The sequence below is a fragment of the Cyprinodon tularosa genome, unplaced genomic scaffold (assembly GCF_016077235.1).
Source record: "Cyprinodon tularosa strain WSP-4 unplaced genomic scaffold, ASM1607723v1 ctg35, whole genome shotgun sequence".
NCBI lineage: Eukaryota > Metazoa > Chordata > Actinopteri > Cyprinodontiformes > Cyprinodontidae > Cyprinodon > Cyprinodon tularosa.
This window is the reverse complement of record NW_024039063.1, coordinates 242,511-261,360: the sequence shown is the minus strand read 5'-3', so window position 1 is coordinate 261,360 and position 18,850 is coordinate 242,511. Positions and strand designations below refer to the sequence as shown.

Below are 18,850 nucleotides of genomic sequence, written 5' to 3'. Positions count from 1 at the left end.
TCTAGCTAGCACTAAAGCCACAAAGATTGTCCATGCGAAAAGAAGTGGGTGAGCATCGCTGATCTCTCCCCACCAACCAAAGTCTCTCCATTGAACAGACTTTTTGCCTGAAGATGGTGGAACAACTGGAACTTTGGATTAGGGCAAAGGAACTGCTGAAAGATGAGTTAAGATCATTCAAACAGGGAGTCGGCAGCCAGAACAGAGGAACACTGCAGCTGTTTTTTGTGGCATAAAACAAAGAACCGTTGTGTCTTTTTGTCCGCAAAAAAACATTCTGCAGATGTTCACAAAATCTCATTGAATAAATACCCTCTCTATCCAAACATTCCTCCTACATGTTTACTGGGATTCCTCTCCATTTGAGCAAAAATGAAAGAAACAGTGTTTGATGTGGTCAAACTCAGTCTGCAGCTGCCATTTGATTGCATATTAGTATTTTAAATTCTCTTTTTTTCCATTGGGTGTACTATAGAGTAGACACGTAGTTTTTAGGGTCAAACAACTTTCTGAGGAAAAGCTAATTGCAGATGGCATTGAAGAATTAAGTGATGTGCTAGAAAGTGCCCTTAAACATTCCTTTTTGACAGTTAGATTAGCATAAATGGTTTAACTCTTAAAATCAAAACGGACTGATTTTGTGGAGAAAAGTGAGACTTGCACAATCAGAGAAAAACGGCTTCTAACATCTGCCGGTGAAAGTTGTCTGGCTCACTCCTGCACACAGCAGGATAAAAATACAGCCTAAATGCTAACAAAATGGTTCCCTGCATGATCTGATCTAAATCTAGCCTTTTCAAACTGAAGTTGGACACTATGCTGGTCTATTTTTTTTTGCATTAGGGCCTGATATTTGGCATTCTGAAAACAGTGTCCTTTTCTCTACTACCTTGTGCCTGTATTTATTAATATGTCATGTTCATTTCTTAGATTAAATAATTAAAAATGAACTCTAAAACAGATTCAAATTGCTCCTAACAGATCTGGTAGATCAGCAGTTTCGCCATGGGAAAGGATAAATGCTTAATTTTCCTTTTTAAAGGACTAAAAACCAAACTGGCTTATTGTAAATATAAATATGTAGTCAGGGTGTTTTATAAACTGAGGTAAGCCACGGCTAAATCTACAATTTTAAATTATCTCTAGATTATCTCATTTCAGTAAGTTTAATATTCAATTTGACCTGCGAGGGGTAAATGAAAAAGGTGGAAAATCTGCATCCCTGCAGCAAAACAAAGCAGCCTCTGCTTTTTTTGTACTTTCTATTGTACATATAATGCAAGACTGAAACATTCACTTCTGCCAGCCGGCAAATAAGCACAAACTGGGCCCCTGCAGAGGCCTAAGAAGATGGCTAACTTTAAAGTGACAAGTTATATAACAAAAAAACAAAACAAAATAATGCATTAGCAGTATGTCTAATGAATAAAAAGTCTGGAGCTGAACTGCTGCTGAAAGAGGCTGCAATTGAGCCAAACACAAAACTCCAAACATATTTACAAAACAAATATCTTCTGTTACATTTTTGACTTTCAAGCCAAAATAAACAAAATCCATAAATTAATTTAAAAAAGTAATGACCTGTACACATTGTTTTACAATTTCCAAGTCCTTTTATGAGGGGAAGGGAGGCGTCAATCCGAAGAAAGCTCCTTTATAAACATTAAAACGATAAATTTATGCTAACATAAAGAAAATAAACTAACTGGTGGAATTATATGTGAGCAACAAGGATGGTGGAAGACATTATGGAAGCTCAGTTGGATCAGAGATGCAGTTTTACACCCACTCTTTACTTCCATCTCTTCAGCTCATATGGTGAAAGTAGGGGAAAAGTGTAGCACTACAATGACTGAGTCACTGAGTCACGCTACATTAATGCCTTAGCAGACTTGGCGTCTCTTTTGTTCTGTTGCCAAACTTGTGATGTTCTTTTCAGCGCAGTAAAGTGAGGGAAGAGATCTTTCTTTTTTTTTTTTTTCACTGAAAACTCTGGGAAAGGATAACAAAAAAAGTCTCATCAAGCTTACCTTCCTCAGAGGGTCCTGAGGAAAATCTGACACACTGACGATAGCAGCAGACCATAGAGAAAAGGCAAACCAAGAGAATAATCCAAGAAAAACCCAGAACCCTGTTTTTAAAATATAAAAAAGTGCTTCAAAAATGAACTTCTATAGAGAGTTTTATAGAGTTAGCTATTGAGGGAAAAATGAATTCCTTCAAAAAGTGTCGACTCTCCTAAAGAATAATAAATAGTCCATGTTGAGACGGTGGCATTTCTTTTGGGGGTTTAATTAGTTTAGTGTATGCTGTCTGATTGTGTGGAAAATCCAATCCATCTTGGTGGTCCAACCTCCATGATGGGCATCGTTCATCTGTTTCATAAAATAGTCCAAGGCCTCCTGTTTCACACACACACACACACACACACACACACACACACACAAAAAAAAGAACTAAGCAGATAAAGAAAACTTTTTGTTATGAAGGTTAGATAGACAGAGAGAAGTTCCAGACTCACCTGCTCACTTTTCTCCAGTGCCAGCGTCTTCCGGATGTAAGCTATGTCATCAAATGACTGCAGCTCAGGCATGCCGGAGCCCAGCATCATGGAGAAGAGGTTGATAAAGAGGTTTGCATGCTGTCGGATGGCCAGGTACGCTTTGTAGCACATTTCCTGGAACCTGGAGTAAAAGTGTCCACAAGATGACATCAGCATTGGCTAATTTACAGAGGTTTGGGATATCCATGCAAAGTAGGTCGGTTTAAAACAAATATGATCCTAAATGTAGGCAAAATCATGCTTTCAAATCCAGCAGTCTCATATACAAACTTTATCTACAAAAAACTTCAAATTCAAGAGTATTCTTAAGTGGTTATATAGTGTAGGAAAAAACAAAAAAAAAATAAACACTGGCCGGTTCAGCTCGAAATCAACCAGCTAAAAAGATCATCACAGGCTTTTGCTCCTGTACCAAGCTACTTCTACAGGTACCAATTGAACAAATAGGAAAGATCTGTTGCAATAGCCATGTTTCAACCCAGAGGTCAGCATTGTGACAGTTTTAGGCCAAATATTGAGGAACTAAATATATTTACCTAAAAATGTCAGAATTTGCACTGTTACGTGAAAGTATCATCCTTAATAAATAATTCATACAGTTTAGCTGCAAAACAACATTAATTTAGTTGATTCAAAGATCCCAAACTCAAAAACTACAGCAGGTATGATATAGATAAAGAATAACATAAGCAAAACTATAAAGCACCTCTCAAACTCTTTGGTCTTTGTGTACTCCTGGCATCCCTTACTGATGACGATCAGGAAGTCTTGTGTCAGAACGAAAGGGACTCGCTCTCTCTTGTAGCCAAATTTCTTCTTCTTGTGATCCAGGAAATGGCCAAAATCTATATGAAACAACTAAAGAAAGCAAAGCAGAGAATCTCAGCTCACCTGGTAACATTTTACTGAAAGTAAACTTAACAAAAGCTTGATCTGTACATCCAGAGGAAAACGAGTCTGTTGATCATCAGCAGCATCTAGGTCTTTATGAAGCTGAGCCAAGGGTTGTCTTGGGGTTTAGAAAACTTAAAATCGAGTTTTTAAAACATCAGGCTAAATGCCAGAACTCGTTAATCTTTTTAAAGATACTGTACACCATTTTCCTAAAACATGTTGCTTAATTTTTTTTTTTTTATGTGTGTGTTCTAACATGTTACCTGTCCATCTTCTTTGACCATAATGTTGCTGTTGTGTCTGTCTCCTATGCCCAGAATAAATGTAGCTACACAGTAGCCAGCACATGACCTTGTAAACAGATCCACAGCCATGTCATACCTGCACAAAAAAACCCCACAAATCTGCATCAGAAAGTCATGTTAATAACACTGAAGAGCTGAAACATCTAACACACATCAGTCAGTCATTCCAACTACATCTTTATAGGAATCCAGAGCAGGTCAATTAGAACTCACATCTCTCCTTTGTTATTGTCCTTGAGCCACTGATGGAGAGTGTTGGAGTTGAACTGCAAGGCTCCCTTCAAACCTCCTTTACATTGAATTTTCATGATGGTGTGGGAGTTTCGAACCACCTCTATTAGACCCACACAGTCTCCCAATGACAAACAGCCATAGGGCAACATCCTGAAGACACATAAAGCATATCTGATGAGACCAAAGTTCTGAAACTACAACTCAGAGAAATGTCGCCATCAGAGATTATTGTACCGTAGGTCCAGTCCCTGATTCTGCCAAATGTTCTCCATGATCTTGATTATCTGCAGCGTCAGCATATCCTGCCGCAAATCTGTAACACACACACAAAGAGTTACAGATAAACCCAACCAAGATAAAGCCAAAAGTCACAAAACACTGTAGAGCAGATATACAGCATTGCAGTCATTGATATAATGAATTATGGAACAAATTATTCATAAACCAGGAGCCAATACAGATTTATTTATAGCTGGAATTTACTAAATCACAAGCCCCTGGTTTTCTTTTAATGACTTCAAACATATTAAGTCATAACATCTGGGCTCTAAAACCTTCTTTAAAGAAACTAATTTCCTACTTTCCTGCAGTTGAATTTTAGTCCTGTTTTCAACAGTAGTTGCATCTCTTATATGTAAAGCTGTAGCTATAAATTATTTTAGAAATTGACAATCTAGTATAACAGATTAATTCTACAGATTTACTGTTATTGAATTAACATTATGCAAAAAATGTTGAACACATTTGCAATGAGATTTTACACTAACTCTAAATGACTTGATCTCTCACAACACTGCAATTTAATTAAATGGCCATTTACATAGAAAAATGAATGAAGTTTCAAATGAGTCACTTTTTAACTTTTTTCAATTAGCAAATTTAAAAAAGCACTTGAACTGGTTGAAACTGAAGTTATACCACCTGAGGAGTTCTGGGCAGAGCTTATGTTTGTACATCACAGGTTTAATTTCAGCTCCCATGTTTTTTTGTTTTTGTTTCAGGAAATGGAATATTTTAGAGTCTATGTATACATCAGTTTACACAATTAGTTAATTTTTTTCATTAATCAATCAAATGTATCATAATATGTTGTCATGTACACTTTAAGCACCTGGAGTGGACGTGTGTTGCTGTAGGTTTCTTAAGACTTAGTGAAGTGCATGCTTGTGTCTCATTGTTACCGTCGCCATTTTTGAAGATTATTTCATTATTCTGGAACAGTAACTCGGACATGATGTCGGGGTTCTCCCAGTTGAGCCACAGTGGTCTCTTTGCTGATGACATGATCCTGCACTCATCTAACCTGAGAAGTGAAAAACGTTTGTACGTGTTAAGCAACATCACAGTTCTGATCACCCAGTTCACTCGATAAAAGGTATTATTATTTTCTATAGAAATCTTCAAGATGAATTTGGTACGTTCATACGGCAGGTCTTGATGTTCAAGTTTTTTTTTTTTTTTTTTTGTAACCAAAATCTGATTTCCTTTTTTCTTTTTTAAGTGTTCTTTCATACTGACATTTATATATGCTCCCCTTATCAGAGAAAACTCTGACAAGTTCACAATAGGGATGTAAATAAATACATTAACTTTATTAATTTTTTATTGTTTCATGGTTTATTAGATTATAATTTATTCCATTCAATTACTTTATACTACCCACTTTCTATGAGTGTTGTAATATTACGGCTGTCCACTAGAGGGCCACTGTCCACTCTAAGGCTTACTCGTATTTAAAGAAGTAATGCCACAGCAGAGGGATGCAATCCAGAGTGTCGGTCCTTTTAATGGTGACAAGGGTGCAGGATGCAAGTTTCTAATTATAAACATTCAATCAACTCCTAAGGTTAATGTCTATGCAGCGCCCAATTATGGCGCTGCTTGCAGCACAGAGAAAACCCCAGCATTAAATATGGGATTACGCTAAAATCAGAGAGCCACATCACAATTACCATCTCATTTATTAAAACAAGCAACATACCCTGCCTGTAAATGACAGCTTTATATCTCTGTGCATCAGAAATTAGTTTTACGCATTTTATTAATCTCTATTTATTAAGCTGAAAGCTTCCTGTTCTGTTACATCTTCAAAATAGGTCTATCTTAATAATGTGTAAGAAAAGATTTACTTGCCTATTCAGTCAGAATTTAATACAGCTGACATGGTAAATTGTTAAAATATAATGATGCACTACTTTTTTTTTTTTATTCAGCATATTGCAAACAAATATTCAGCTCTTCAATGTTATTGAAAAATCATCTTGAAACAAGAGAAAATCTCTTTTTTTTTTAGTCAATCGATAAACAACTTTAGACTGACTAATCGATAACTTGCATCACTGGTTCACCATGAAGCGATCTAGTCTAGGAGAATCTAGTCACACATAGAACAGCTTTTACTGAAGTAATTATGGATGTTGGAGTCTCTAAGTCCTTACTGAGTTTACAGCAATAGAAGCCGATAGTAGGCCTGTCAAACCACATCATAGAAGATGAAAGGTAGGAAAGAAGAGAACAAAACTCTTGCTGCTTTTTGAAACCGGCTGTTGTGAAACAGTGACTGCTACGTCTGTACAGACGTCTGTGCGGCAGTGGAAGCAAGAGCAATGACGTGAAAACTGGATGAAATGTGGCATGTTCATACAAATTTGGGATGTTACAAAACTATTACATACACTGCAAAAAATGTTAATCTAAGAAAAAATTTTTTTTCTTAAAATTGGTGCATTTTTTGCTTAAATTGAGAAGGTAAATGAGACACTTTGCCAATGGAATAATACAATTACCATTTTAAATAAGAACAAACAACTGTAGTCTCTTATTCCAATCCAATAATTTTATTTTAAGGTAAAAATGCTCATTCCAATGTCAGATCATCTAAATTTCCTACTAAAATTTAGGGTAAATACATACAGGTGCTGGTCATAAAATTAGAATATCATGAAAAAGTAGATTGATTTCAGTAATTCCATTTAAAAAGTGAAACTTGTATATTATATTCATACATTACATACAAACTCATATATTTCAGATGTTTATTTTGTTTAATTTTGATGATTACAAATGACAACAAATGAAAATCTCAAATTCATCATATCAGAAAATTAGAATATTGTGAAAAGGTTCAAAATTGATGGCCCCTGGTGCCACACTCTAATCAGCTAATTAACTCAAACCACCTGCAAAAGCCTTTAAATGGTCTTTCAGTCTAGTTCTATAGGCTACACAATCATGGGGAAGACTGCTGACTTGACAGTTGTCCAAAAGACGACCATCGACACCTTGCACAAGGAGGGCAAGACACAAAAGGTCATCGCTAAAGAGGCTGGCTGTTCACAGAGCTCAGTGTCCAAGCACATTAATAGAGAGGCGAAGGGAAGGAAAAGATGTGGTCGAAAAAAGTGTACAAGCAAGAGAGATAACCGCACCCTGGAGAGGATTGTGAAACAAAACCCATTCAAAAATGTGGGGGAGATTCACAAAGAGTGGACTGCAGCTGGAGTGAGTGCTTCAAGAACCACCACACACAGACGTATGAAAGACATGGGTTTCTGCTGCCGCATTCCTTGTGTCAAGCCACTCTTGAACCACAGACAGCGTCAGAAGCGTCTTGCCTGGGCTAAAGAGAAACAGGACTGGACTGCTGGTGAGTGGTCCAAAGTCATGTTCTCTGATGAAAGTAAGTTTTGCATTTCCTTTGGAAATCAAGGTCCCAGAGTCTGGAGGAAAAGAAGAGAGGCACTTCATCCACGTTGCTTGAAGTCCAGTGTAAAGTTTCCACAGTCAGTGATGGTTTGGGGTGCCATGTCATCTGCTGGTGTTGGTCCATTGTGTTTTCTGAGGTCCAGGGTCAACGCAGCCACATACCAGGAAGTTTTAGAGCACTTCATGCTTCCTGCAGCTGACCAACTTTTTGGAGATGCAGATTTCATTTTCCAACAGGACTTGGCACCTGCACACAGTGCCAAAGCTACCAGTACCTGGTTGAAGGACCATGGTATCCCTGTTCTTAATTGGCCAGCAAACTCTCCTGACCTTAACCCCATAGAAAATCTATGGGGTATTGTGAAGAAGAAGATGCAATACACCAGACCCAACAATTCAGAAGAGCTAAAAGCCACTATTAGAGCAACCTGGGCTATCATAACACCTGAGCAGTGCCACAGACTGATCGACTCCATGCCACGCCGCATTGCTGCAGTAATACAGGCCAAAGGAGGCCCAACTAAATACTGAGTGCTGTACATGCTCATACTTTTCATGTTCATACTTTTCAGTTGGCCAACATTTCTATAAATCCTTTGTTTTTATTGGTCTTCAGTAATATTCTAATTTTCTGATATGATGAATTTGAGATTTTCATTTGTTGTCATTTGTAATCATCAAAATTAAACAAAATAAACATCTGAAATATATGAGTTTGTATGTAATGTATGAATATAATATACAAGTTTCACTTTTTAAATGGAATTACTGAAATCAATCTACTTTTTCATGATATTCTAATTTTATGACCAGCACCTGTACATTTCAAGAATATTTTACTCATTTTAAGTATGTTTTTGCAGTGTACATGTCCAATTTTAGTAAAAATATATGGAAGAGGCACTGTCTGTATTTCATTAGGGGTGAAAAAATATTTTGCTATTTAGACTGCCAAGAAATATTCAGATATGGGACAAATATGAGTATAAATAAAAACATAACTAAAGTGAATTTTAGCCGCAGTAGCTTGCGGTGTGAAAGTCGCCTAAGGGACCCCATGACAACATGTTTCAGACCTCAGATTTCCAAGCTGGTGTGCAGGGTTAAGAGGAGAGGTGAAGTTCTGCAGAGCATCCATGTAGTCTGGTCTCTTCATCTGCTCTACAAGAAACTTCATCTGGACCTTCACAAACACATCAGAACAAACATTTACACTTATGTTTTCTATACATAGTTTTTAAATATATATTCTTATTAGGGCTGGACAGTATGGCTTAGATTGCAGGTTTCTGCTGCTAGCTTCGAAAGCCTCTAAACGCCTCTCAACTTCCAGTTTCAGTTGTTGGCAAACACCCCGTTTGCTTTTAAGACAGGCTTATAACTTTCCTTTTTGATAAAGCTTACATATGTTGTGGCTTTGATAGCTTTGTAGGTGTGCTATTAGGATGCTAGAGGAAATATTTACCACTTTTTCTAACTCTTCTAATCTCCAAATACGGGTTTGCTAACAGTGAGACCTTAATGTTCTCCGCTTTTCCCATCAGGTAGCTACACCTGGCCTGACCAGCTTAGTGGGGACATTTCTTGAGCAGGCTATTAGCTGAGCTTTTGTTCATTTTTCCCTCTGTCTGTCAATCCCACCTCAAAGCTTCTGAATGAGCAACTCCCATCACCACCTGTATGTAAACTTTTTTGTCCAAGACATATTTTAGTATTGGCTCAGAGCCTATTTGTTTATCTGTGTTTCTCTTCAAGATGAAGTGAACCAAAAAGCTGCAACTGCCATCAACTGTTATCTTCTAAAACCACCATATGGTGGTGGCAGACAGCCGTTCACAATAATGTTAAGGATTCAGCGGGCTTCATGTGAACAAAAGCTGCAAAGTAAAAAGCACAAAGCAATAAAAATAAACTACCATAACAAAATTAAGCTATGCAAGTTTTTTTTTTGTTTTTTTTTACTTATATGCCATGGGGATTTTAATAACAGCCTGAATGATTGGTTGGAATTACGTTTACCTGTTGAGAACCCATTTGTTTTGACTATAAATAATGGAAATAAAATTAAAATGAATGGGCACATAAATGGATGAACAGATGGATGCATAGGAAACTCTAACTGGAAATATAAATAATCTTGAAATATTCCCATTCCGTATGAAGAATCTCTATATATTAAAGAAAAATGTCCATGTATTCCGGGTGTCTTACCTTTTGAGTCTCATCCTTCTTTTCCTGTTTGAGGATGTCTGTAAGATTTATGAGCTTCTCCATGGCTTCAACCTGCCTGCTCAGGTGTTTCAGGTACATGCCACAGGCCCTGCAGTAAGCCTCCAGAAGCAACCCAAACCTCTGGCTCACGGTTTTATTGTGCATTTCTGACCTGAGAAAACAAAACACAGATTGATGTCAGAACAGGAATAAGAAAGATGCAATACCTGTTTCAATTCCACTGAAAAGAAATGCAGGAAATAAAAAGATGACTCACTTGAGATGCCAGAAGAAGAAATGTCCTATTCTTTGATTGGTCAGGGCCTTTTGGAGGAGGAAGCGAGCTAATGGACTGTCGAGATACTGCTCATACTTTAATACCTAGAAGAAATGGTTGTCAGTCAGTCATTCTATGATGCACTGCTTGTAAAAATGAGCGCTAACGCAGGTCATTCATCCCTGCTGCCATCAGACTTTACAATGCACCCTCATAACTGCAATAACTTATGCAATAACTAATTTAGGGTGACCATATTTTCATTTGGGAAAACCAGGACACCTTGGAGCGGGGGGTGGTTGGGGGGGGGGGGGGGGGGGGTGATATTGAAAGAACAAATGTCTCATCATCGGGATTTGCTCCGTGATCAGAGGAAATGTTACTTGGCGCAGAACAGTTGTGAAAATTTGAAGTTCAGTTTAATATAATAATACAACTCTGTGAATAGTTCCGTCTGAAATTAATGAAAATAGTTGTTTTAATGGTTATTGAGTCAGATATGTGGCGGTAATGTTTGGTTTATCTAAAGGTTTTAATCTGTTACTGTGTAAATGAGTTTGGCTGTAATTTAAGGACAGATTCTAATAGATCTGCAGAGTGGGAACTATAAATCTGATAGGAGTTTAATTTTTTTATTGTTGTTTTGCACAATATGCTTAACTAAGTATTTTTTGTTGTTGAATATTAGAGATTTTGCAGATATATTTTGTAGATACATTGTTTAGATTTACTTATATATTTCTAACCCTTTTATAGAATAGAAAATCCCTTTATTGTCCCACAATGGGCAATTTTACAGCAGCAAAAAGATTATTGAAAATGGCCACACAAATGAGGACCTTAGAGAAATGTATAAGAATAACATAATAGGGAAGAGTTAAAATATTAAAAATAAAATTCTGTAAAGTGTTTTAACAATATAAAACTGGAGAATAAATAACCAATATGCAGCTATGGACATTTTTACAATAATGGATATTTGAAAATAGCAGCAACATCAGAGATGTGCAGAATGACAGCAGCATGTTATTTAACTGACTAAGGTTTCTATCATTACATTTGATTTGATCTGTTCAGTGGTTGGAACCTTTATTCCACTCTGGATTCTTGTGAGTGTAGTCTTTGTTCACTTTAACTTTTAAAAAAATAAATAAATACCGGTAAACAAACAGTTTTGAAAACCTCGGTATTCATTCTTTTCCTGCTTTGTGTGTCAACTTTCACGGTTGCTAAGCAACAGAGCATACGGCGGTAAAACCCGCCGAAGGGAGGACCTGTTCGAATTTACAGACAGAACTCTTCCGGCCTCCTTATTTTCAAGGACTTCGAAGGATCCAGTCTAGGTAGACCGCGTCCTTGGAGGATGCAGCCCAGGTTTTTGAACAGAGCCTCTGATTAAGAGCAGGGCTGCCCGCACTGACGCGGCTCAGGGATTACGTCACACGGAGCATCGTGCGCAGTGAAATCAGGACATTTCCTAACTTTCTAAAAAAAAAACGGGACGCCCGGGACAGGACGTGAAATACGGATATGTCCCGGGAAATACCGACGTTTGGTCACCCTAACTAATTTGCAATTACTATGTAATAATAACCTGTGCATTAATCCTATTAAATACGTATATATGTATCCTTTTAAATATGTATATATATGCACCTTTCCTGCCTTTTGGCACCTCCTTTTGACAACCGAAATGAATAACGAAAAATTAATTTCTCCACTGTAAGATCAATAAAATCTATCTTATCTTATCTTTGTGGTACAATTCATTGGTGTTAAACTTTATTTTATATAACCTGTCAAAAATGAGTCCCAATTCAAAGAAATAAACATGCAATGACATCATCAATGTAGTAGCAATAAGCAGAGGCCATAGATAATAATCGGTACTTTAGCTTCTACCTCAGGATATAAAATACAAAATGTATCAATGATACCAACGGTCAAACATTTCCTGCTCCTGCAATCTCTTTGTTGAGGAAATTACCTGCAGGGATTTTCACAAAGCACCTTTCAGAGGGAAGCTAAACGTGTTCACGGGGATGGACGTCTGTGTCTTCGGCAGGCGTAGAACTAACAGAACTGCGTTAAGAGGCAAGGGCTCAAACATGTACGGCTGTAAGCCTTCTACACCAAACGAAGCTTCTGCCACCTTGGCGTCCTCCTTCACAACATCTTCGTCCCCACTTTCCTCCTCTAAGTAAAAAATGTATGACGAAGGAGACTCATCCATGACCTCCGACACAAAACTCTCCTCCTCTTGCTGTTTCCACTGTCCATAGCGTTCATTGACAGTGTCGTTGCTAAGTCACCAATTTAGTCCTACTTGGTCCCAATGTAATTTCCAGTTGCGAACCTACTAGCACAAGTTGCTAACTGGTTAACAAGATGCTTCCGAGAAACCGGCCACAATCAAACGCATGCGAATCTTCCGCCACAACAATCCCGCCCTCTTGATAAATGACCTATCACATTCACTTTATTCACTCATGTAAATCGTGCACCAGTCGGGAGAACTCGCAAATGCAAGGGTTGGAACAGCCATTTCCCTACGACTTTAAACAAACCAAGACAGAGTTCCATTTGATTGAACAGTAAAACCCAGGATTCATTTATATATATCATTTGACAAAAACCAACCTGAACAAGCTGGATTAGATACTGGGAGAGTTTATCATCGGTCAAGTATTTCTCGAGGCAACGAACAGCAAAGTGCCTGACCCTGGGGTCTGGGTAGTTACAGTCCAGCAGCTCCATGGCCTGTTCTGGAGGGATATATGGCAATTCCTCCAGCAGGCAGTACATCTGACAGAGATTAAAAAGAACAAAAAAGGAACATGAAAATTCTTTACACACTAAAGAAATTATATAACTGGACTTAAATGATGAAAGGAACAACAATACATTGATGAAAAAAAAGGCACTTTGATCGCAGACCTCCGCCAAGCAGCAAATTTTGCCCCAAAGGGTGACTTTCACCCATAGCTATAACTCACATTTTTCGTTGGTATGATAAACACCTCTGATAAAATGACCTTAAAATTCCTTTCATATGTTCATAAGTAAGGCACAACATGTGTCTGCAGCCTCTGGTGTCTGCTCTGCTGACCTTCTTTATTCACTCTGCGTTCTTTCTTCTTGGATCAGCAGATGGAGACCTCAAGCGAGGCATGTCTCCCCTTTCTTGTGCTTTTGTATGTTTTTGTGTTCAGTATGCGACCAAAAAGGTAAAAAAGAATCAACATTTGTGTTTCTTTTAAAGGGTTGAATGTGTGGCCAAAAATTCACAAAGTAGTAAGCAATCCACTGCTTTGCTTCAATTAGTTAACAACATAAAGGGATTGATTGATTTATTTATTTTGGCATTTGAAAAGACATATTTTCTGTAGCTAAGGTAACTAGCTTAAGTATTTTCTAAATTATTTGAGGAACAGACATTACAGACAATGGAAGCATGTTTTTTTTTACCTGTGCTACTTCATCTCTGGAATTCCATTTGACAGCGAGAAGTATCTTGGGTAAGATTGCAGGGATGTGTATACAATACTGCCTGGCAGAGGAAGAGGAAGCAGACCATTGTTATGTGTTGATACACCATGTGGTTTCTATGTCAACCAGTTACTTACCTGTGTCTCCAAAGGAAGTCTTTCTCCTGCTCTGTGATTTCTGACAGAGGGTCCCTGTTACTCAGCTGTCTCATCTGTTCACTGTCGCTCTCTGTCAGGGCGTGATCTCTGGCCGCGCGACTACTCTGGAACCGGACAAAAGCGACACATTGAAACACCACATTTTTACCCACAACAACCATCCATACTGGAGTAGTAAAGAAAACACCAATAAGGCACTTCTTTGTTTATCTTGTTTCCTGTACTGCCAGTACGAGAACAGATGTTCCAGAGCTGGATGATAGTCCAATAGATCTGCAGATCATTATGACTGTAGCCATAAGTTTCTGCTTGGTTCTTGTATATGAAACTTTATTTAAAATGATTTAGGGAGTAAAATAAAATACAACAGACACGGAGATGGAAAGGGAGGTGAGAAAGAAAGAGGGGATTGGAACTAAGGGGAGAGGGAAAGAGATGGAGACAGGAAAGAGGGAAGGCGCATAAAAGGTAAGATCTGGATTAGAGCCCGGGGGGCCTACAGTACCACTCCCCATCAGAGACTCAACAGGGCAAGAAGGAACGGGACAGGCCCGGCAGCAACCACGAATGAGACAGCACCCATTTAAGTACCCAACCATGCATCCAGCCAGCAGGTACAGGTACCCCTCAACATCAAGGAACATAAGAAGCTTGTACTTGCTAGATCGTAGGCACATACTTGGAGCCTACGATGTTCGAAGACCTCTTCAAACGAAGTAGGTCTACGAAGTAGACAAAAGATGCGTCTCAATTCACAGGCTGCGTACTTCGGAGGACCCAGCCTACCTAGCCTCCGGAGGACCCAGCCTTGGTAGGCTGCTCCGGAGGATCCTCAGCCGTTGTTAAATGGGACGGTCTAGCCTTCGGAGCACTTCCTGGTTGCCACACGACATCAATAGTTTACCGGTACCCCAAAAACAGCGCCAAACAAAATCAGACAGCTCGAGAAACACGGAAAAAAACAACAAAAACAAAAAAAAAATATGGAATTTTTTTTTTTTTTACTTGTTATTGGAGGAGGGGAGTCGGCTTTGACGGCTTCGGCGGCAGCAAAACCGGCGACGGATTTTTCTCAGGCTGGGAGAGCGCAGTGGAGAGGTAACATTTACCTGCTATTATTCTAACCCACAGGGGCCTGCTAATGATCAGAGTATACCAGCTATTAAATAAACACTTGTCAGCAGATTGATGAATATGTTTAGATATAAAATTGTATATTTATTTGTAACACTTGATATAAGCTTATATTTGTAACTTTAGTAATTTGAATTGAATAGTTAAATGTGTACAAACCCTGTAAATAACTGACTTAAATTACTACTTTCACTATCACTAATGTTGTGTTGAGAAGCCAAACTGTTGAGAAATAAATCATTTTTTGTCAATATCGTTATCCCCTAACTGCCTGATTTTATTTGCAATTATATATATAAAAAAACATAATACAGGAAAAAAATCTAAATATAAAAACAAAAAAAGTTAAATAGTGGATCTAGATGAAGTAAAATTTAATTTCTAATAAATCATGTAATAAAGATAATGAAAAAAAGATTTTTGTCTTCTTTTTTCTACAGGTCATAACGGCATGTGCTGTCCCGCACAACAAGCTGCCTGGGAGCCAGTGACATCACGGCCCCAGAGGATGAAGTGCAGGATGACATGCCAGAGCACCTCGGGAAATCTAGTGGGAGGCGAGGCCACTAAGGATGGTAGCGATGCATCCTCAGAATTCGGGGAAAAGGAGGACGCATTTTAAGGCTACATTTTAAGCGTCCTCAGGATTTTTGCCAAATGGGACAGCCTCCGCGCAGCGTTGTGACGTCACCGGCCTTAAAATGCGTCCTCCGAAGTACGAAGCCTGCGAATTGAGACGCAGCCAAAGACACATTCATAGAATCCCACCCATACAGACATATAAAAGCACTCAATGGAGATGCACACAGGAGCAGACACTAAACGTGTTCTAGCACTTCTCAAATATACACTATCCTCCTGGGTCGAGGGGCTGATCCTCTAGGGCAAGGGTGTCAAAGTGGTTCCAGAAAGGGCCATGTGGGTTCAGGTTTTCTTTCCAACCAAGCAATAGCTCACCAGACTCCAGTCATCTCATCAAGTCATCATGTTCAGACTGGACTCACTTGATGAGATGACTGGAGTCTGGTGTGCTGTTGCTTGGTTGGAAAGAAAAACCTGAACCCACATGGCCCTTTCTGGAACCACTTTGACACCTGTGCTCTAGGGGGAACAGGCCAACAGACCCAGGAGGAGATCCCTTGACCCCACAGTGTGGGAAGGTGGCAGGAAGCTTGAGCTCTAAAGGAAAAAAAAAAAAGGTTTGGGACCGGGCACCACCAAAGGGTGCAGCCCAGGTCTTGCCCCAAACCAAACAATGTCCCAGACCCATCTCCAGGAGGGAGGAGGGAGGGATGCATGCTTTGGATGCATCACTGGTAAGGTGTGCCATTTGAAACCTTTAGAAATGGTGTCAGCACAATGAGGTGCATAAACCCATAACTCATTTATTTCTAGCTGAAACAACAACAAAAAAATTATAAATGCAAACATTTTTCAATTTTCAAAACTTTTTTCAGTCAAGGCAGGTGTAAATTATGTTTTACAAAATTTAAAACTCTACATTATTCCACGTTCAAGTCCAAGTCTTACCCACTTCACATCTGCCAAATATAAACAAAGGGAAATGCTCAGCATATTTTCCAACATCATTCACCTTCTCTCCCTTGGCAAAGTGTCTTCAATGTGTCACATTAACACAGCAGAAGTCACGGTTTTCATGCTCCACATCATGTTGAAATCTGATAAGATGGAGCATCATTTACACCATCATGAATAATTCAAGTGAGTAACTTAAACTGGCACCTCTGGGCCATGATTTCAAGTGTTTGAAGTAACCAGTTGACAAAAGGTTTTACAGTTAAATATTCATCCGTTCATCCATCAACATCCTTTCAAGCAAATTTAACTGATCAGGTTAAACATGATTTCAACATTATGTCCCATTAGATTTTGTTGTAACAGTTACCAGAACTTTTGCATTTTGGTATTTTAAATTTTTATACAAGTAAAACATTGAGGCATTTGTTTTATCAAGTTATCTGAAATCAAACCAGTTAGGCGCTCTGAACGCAAGACTTGCCTTACTTAAAAAAGGAACAACTTTCAGAATGGACATGATAGTGTGAAATACTAGTACTGCACGAAAAAGAATGAGAATCACTACAGCCAAATTACTGAAGTGGTGTGATACACAAAACTAAATGTGAGAAGTTGTGAACAATATACTGAAATGTGTTATTTATACGAGAGCCAAACATGAGGAGGACCCTACTTGCACTACAATGTGTGAGAAAACATTCTGGCTTAAAAAAACAAGTCATTCAGGAGATTTTCCCTGTACACATTATGCCTAAGGTTTGGCAGATAGGAGGTGTCACTCCCTCTCTGTTCATTTCCTATGTAACTTGTACAATAAGGCAACAGTCACTAACCCTCTGCCAGTTATGAGCATGACAAGAAAGTTGAAAAATGTTAAAGATTTGCTGCTGTCTAGTGACCTCACAACAAATCAATGCAGGTTCTTTTTATTGACCAATCAGAAGCGAGTTTGCTGCATACTGCAGTCTGACACCACTTTCAACATGGAGGAAAACGTCACTTTGGCTGTGTCCCACTTTCCGTTATCATTTGTGCCAATTCCAGTAATATTTTCTTATATTCTATCTTGATGCCTCATCCAAAACTGCCTCCATTTTCATAAACAAATTTCTTACAGACAGGTGAACAAGAGAGCTGCATCTCCACCTGTCGCTGGCATTTTCACTCCCCTTGTGTTGGGCCAACTGTGCCAAAATATGTTAATCCACAAATCACATAGGGCTCTAACAGAAGGAGAGATTCTTCCTCTAGGTAGCACTTAAACTTTTTGATTTTGTTTGTATTTCTTGTCTATATTAAATGAGTTAATGATTTCAGTTTAATGCAAAAGGATTTTAAAATAACAGCATAAGACACTTACAGCTTTAGTCTTTAAAGGTCTGTTTATGCTGCTCTGAAAACGCCGGTCATATAAATTACACCCACTGATTGTGAGTCACTGTTGTTACCACAGTGTTGCAGCTTTGGGAATGAAGAAAACTGGCTGACATCTCAATCAGATCAAGATGCTGTCACAGATGCTGGAAACTGAAGTCTATGCATCGTTCCATTTATGTAATTAATATCATAACACTGGTTTTAAACACTGTAAATACTGCGATTGGGTTTGTACCCAAGTAACCTCACTGGCCTTGGTTTCTTCAGTGAAAACCAAATAAGATCAAGTTAGGGTTGACTATGATTACCATAAAAATAGAGTACATTCAGAACAAAATTGCCTATTCCTAACTGACATGCTGAGTTACCTGTCCTGAGAGGCTGTAGCTAAAGCCCAGTTCTCTGGAGATGATCCAGTTTGCATGACTCTCCACTGTATTCATATCTGGGTATTTGACAGGACAGCTGAAGTGGTCAAACTCCAACTCCAGACATGGTGTTTCCTAAACAATCATAACAAAATAAGTCTTAACACATCATAGAGACTGATGGATGACACTTACAATTCATTATTCCTGATAAAGACACATCACATACCTTATTGGGATTAGATCCAGTGACCCCTATCGGATTGAGGAGGTCTTCAAGTCCATGAGGGACGGGCCAAAGGTTCAAAGCCATCTTGTTGGCCACCAGAGTGCCAGTGTAGTCAAACAAGTTAATGTTGCCCCAAGACAGTGGACAGTGTTCCTGAAAAAACAAACAAACAAACAACAACAACAAAAAACATTAGAAAAACCTACAAAGGGTGTCCTTTTTTTTTTCTTTTGAAGATGGCCTATTAAAAATAACAACTCCAGTGACATTACTCCCATAAACTATGCCAATTTAAAAGTTATCCAACATGCCTTTACAGTGACTCTTGGGGCCGGATTTATCAAGATCCAATTTTGCGTGCAGTAAT

The 18,850-nt window shown here is 38.6% G+C and overlaps 1 protein-coding gene across 2 annotated transcripts in view; it reads right to left on the bottom strand.

Moving 5' to 3' along the window:
- Window positions 1-1,963: 1,963 nt before the first annotated feature.
- pik3ca (phosphatidylinositol-4,5-bisphosphate 3-kinase, catalytic subunit alpha) overlaps window positions 1,964-18,850 on the bottom strand; it is a 40,183-nt gene continuing 23,296 nt past the window's right edge. For both annotated transcript variants that reach the window (XM_038295078.1, XM_038295077.1), the window contains exons 12-26: window positions 18,484-18,636; window positions 18,255-18,389; window positions 13,816-13,940; window positions 13,658-13,739; window positions 12,830-12,994; window positions 10,190-10,293; window positions 9,913-10,084; window positions 8,778-8,884; window positions 5,178-5,299; window positions 4,231-4,309; window positions 3,976-4,146; window positions 3,721-3,838; window positions 3,270-3,421; window positions 2,522-2,684; window positions 1,964-2,402 (exon numbers count right to left, since the gene is read on the bottom strand). In XM_038295078.1, the coding sequence (XP_038151006.1) occupies window positions 2,295-2,402; window positions 2,522-2,684; window positions 3,270-3,421; window positions 3,721-3,838; window positions 3,976-4,146; window positions 4,231-4,309; window positions 5,178-5,299; window positions 8,778-8,884; window positions 9,913-10,084; window positions 10,190-10,293; window positions 12,830-12,994; window positions 13,658-13,739; window positions 13,816-13,940; window positions 18,255-18,389; window positions 18,484-18,636 (1,956 nt within the window). In that variant the 3' untranslated portion in view covers window positions 1,964-2,294. The remainder of the gene's footprint in view (window positions 2,403-2,521; window positions 2,685-3,269; window positions 3,422-3,720; window positions 3,839-3,975; window positions 4,147-4,230; window positions 4,310-5,177; window positions 5,300-8,777; window positions 8,885-9,912; window positions 10,085-10,189; window positions 10,294-12,829; window positions 12,995-13,657; window positions 13,740-13,815; window positions 13,941-18,254; window positions 18,390-18,483; window positions 18,637-18,850) is intronic.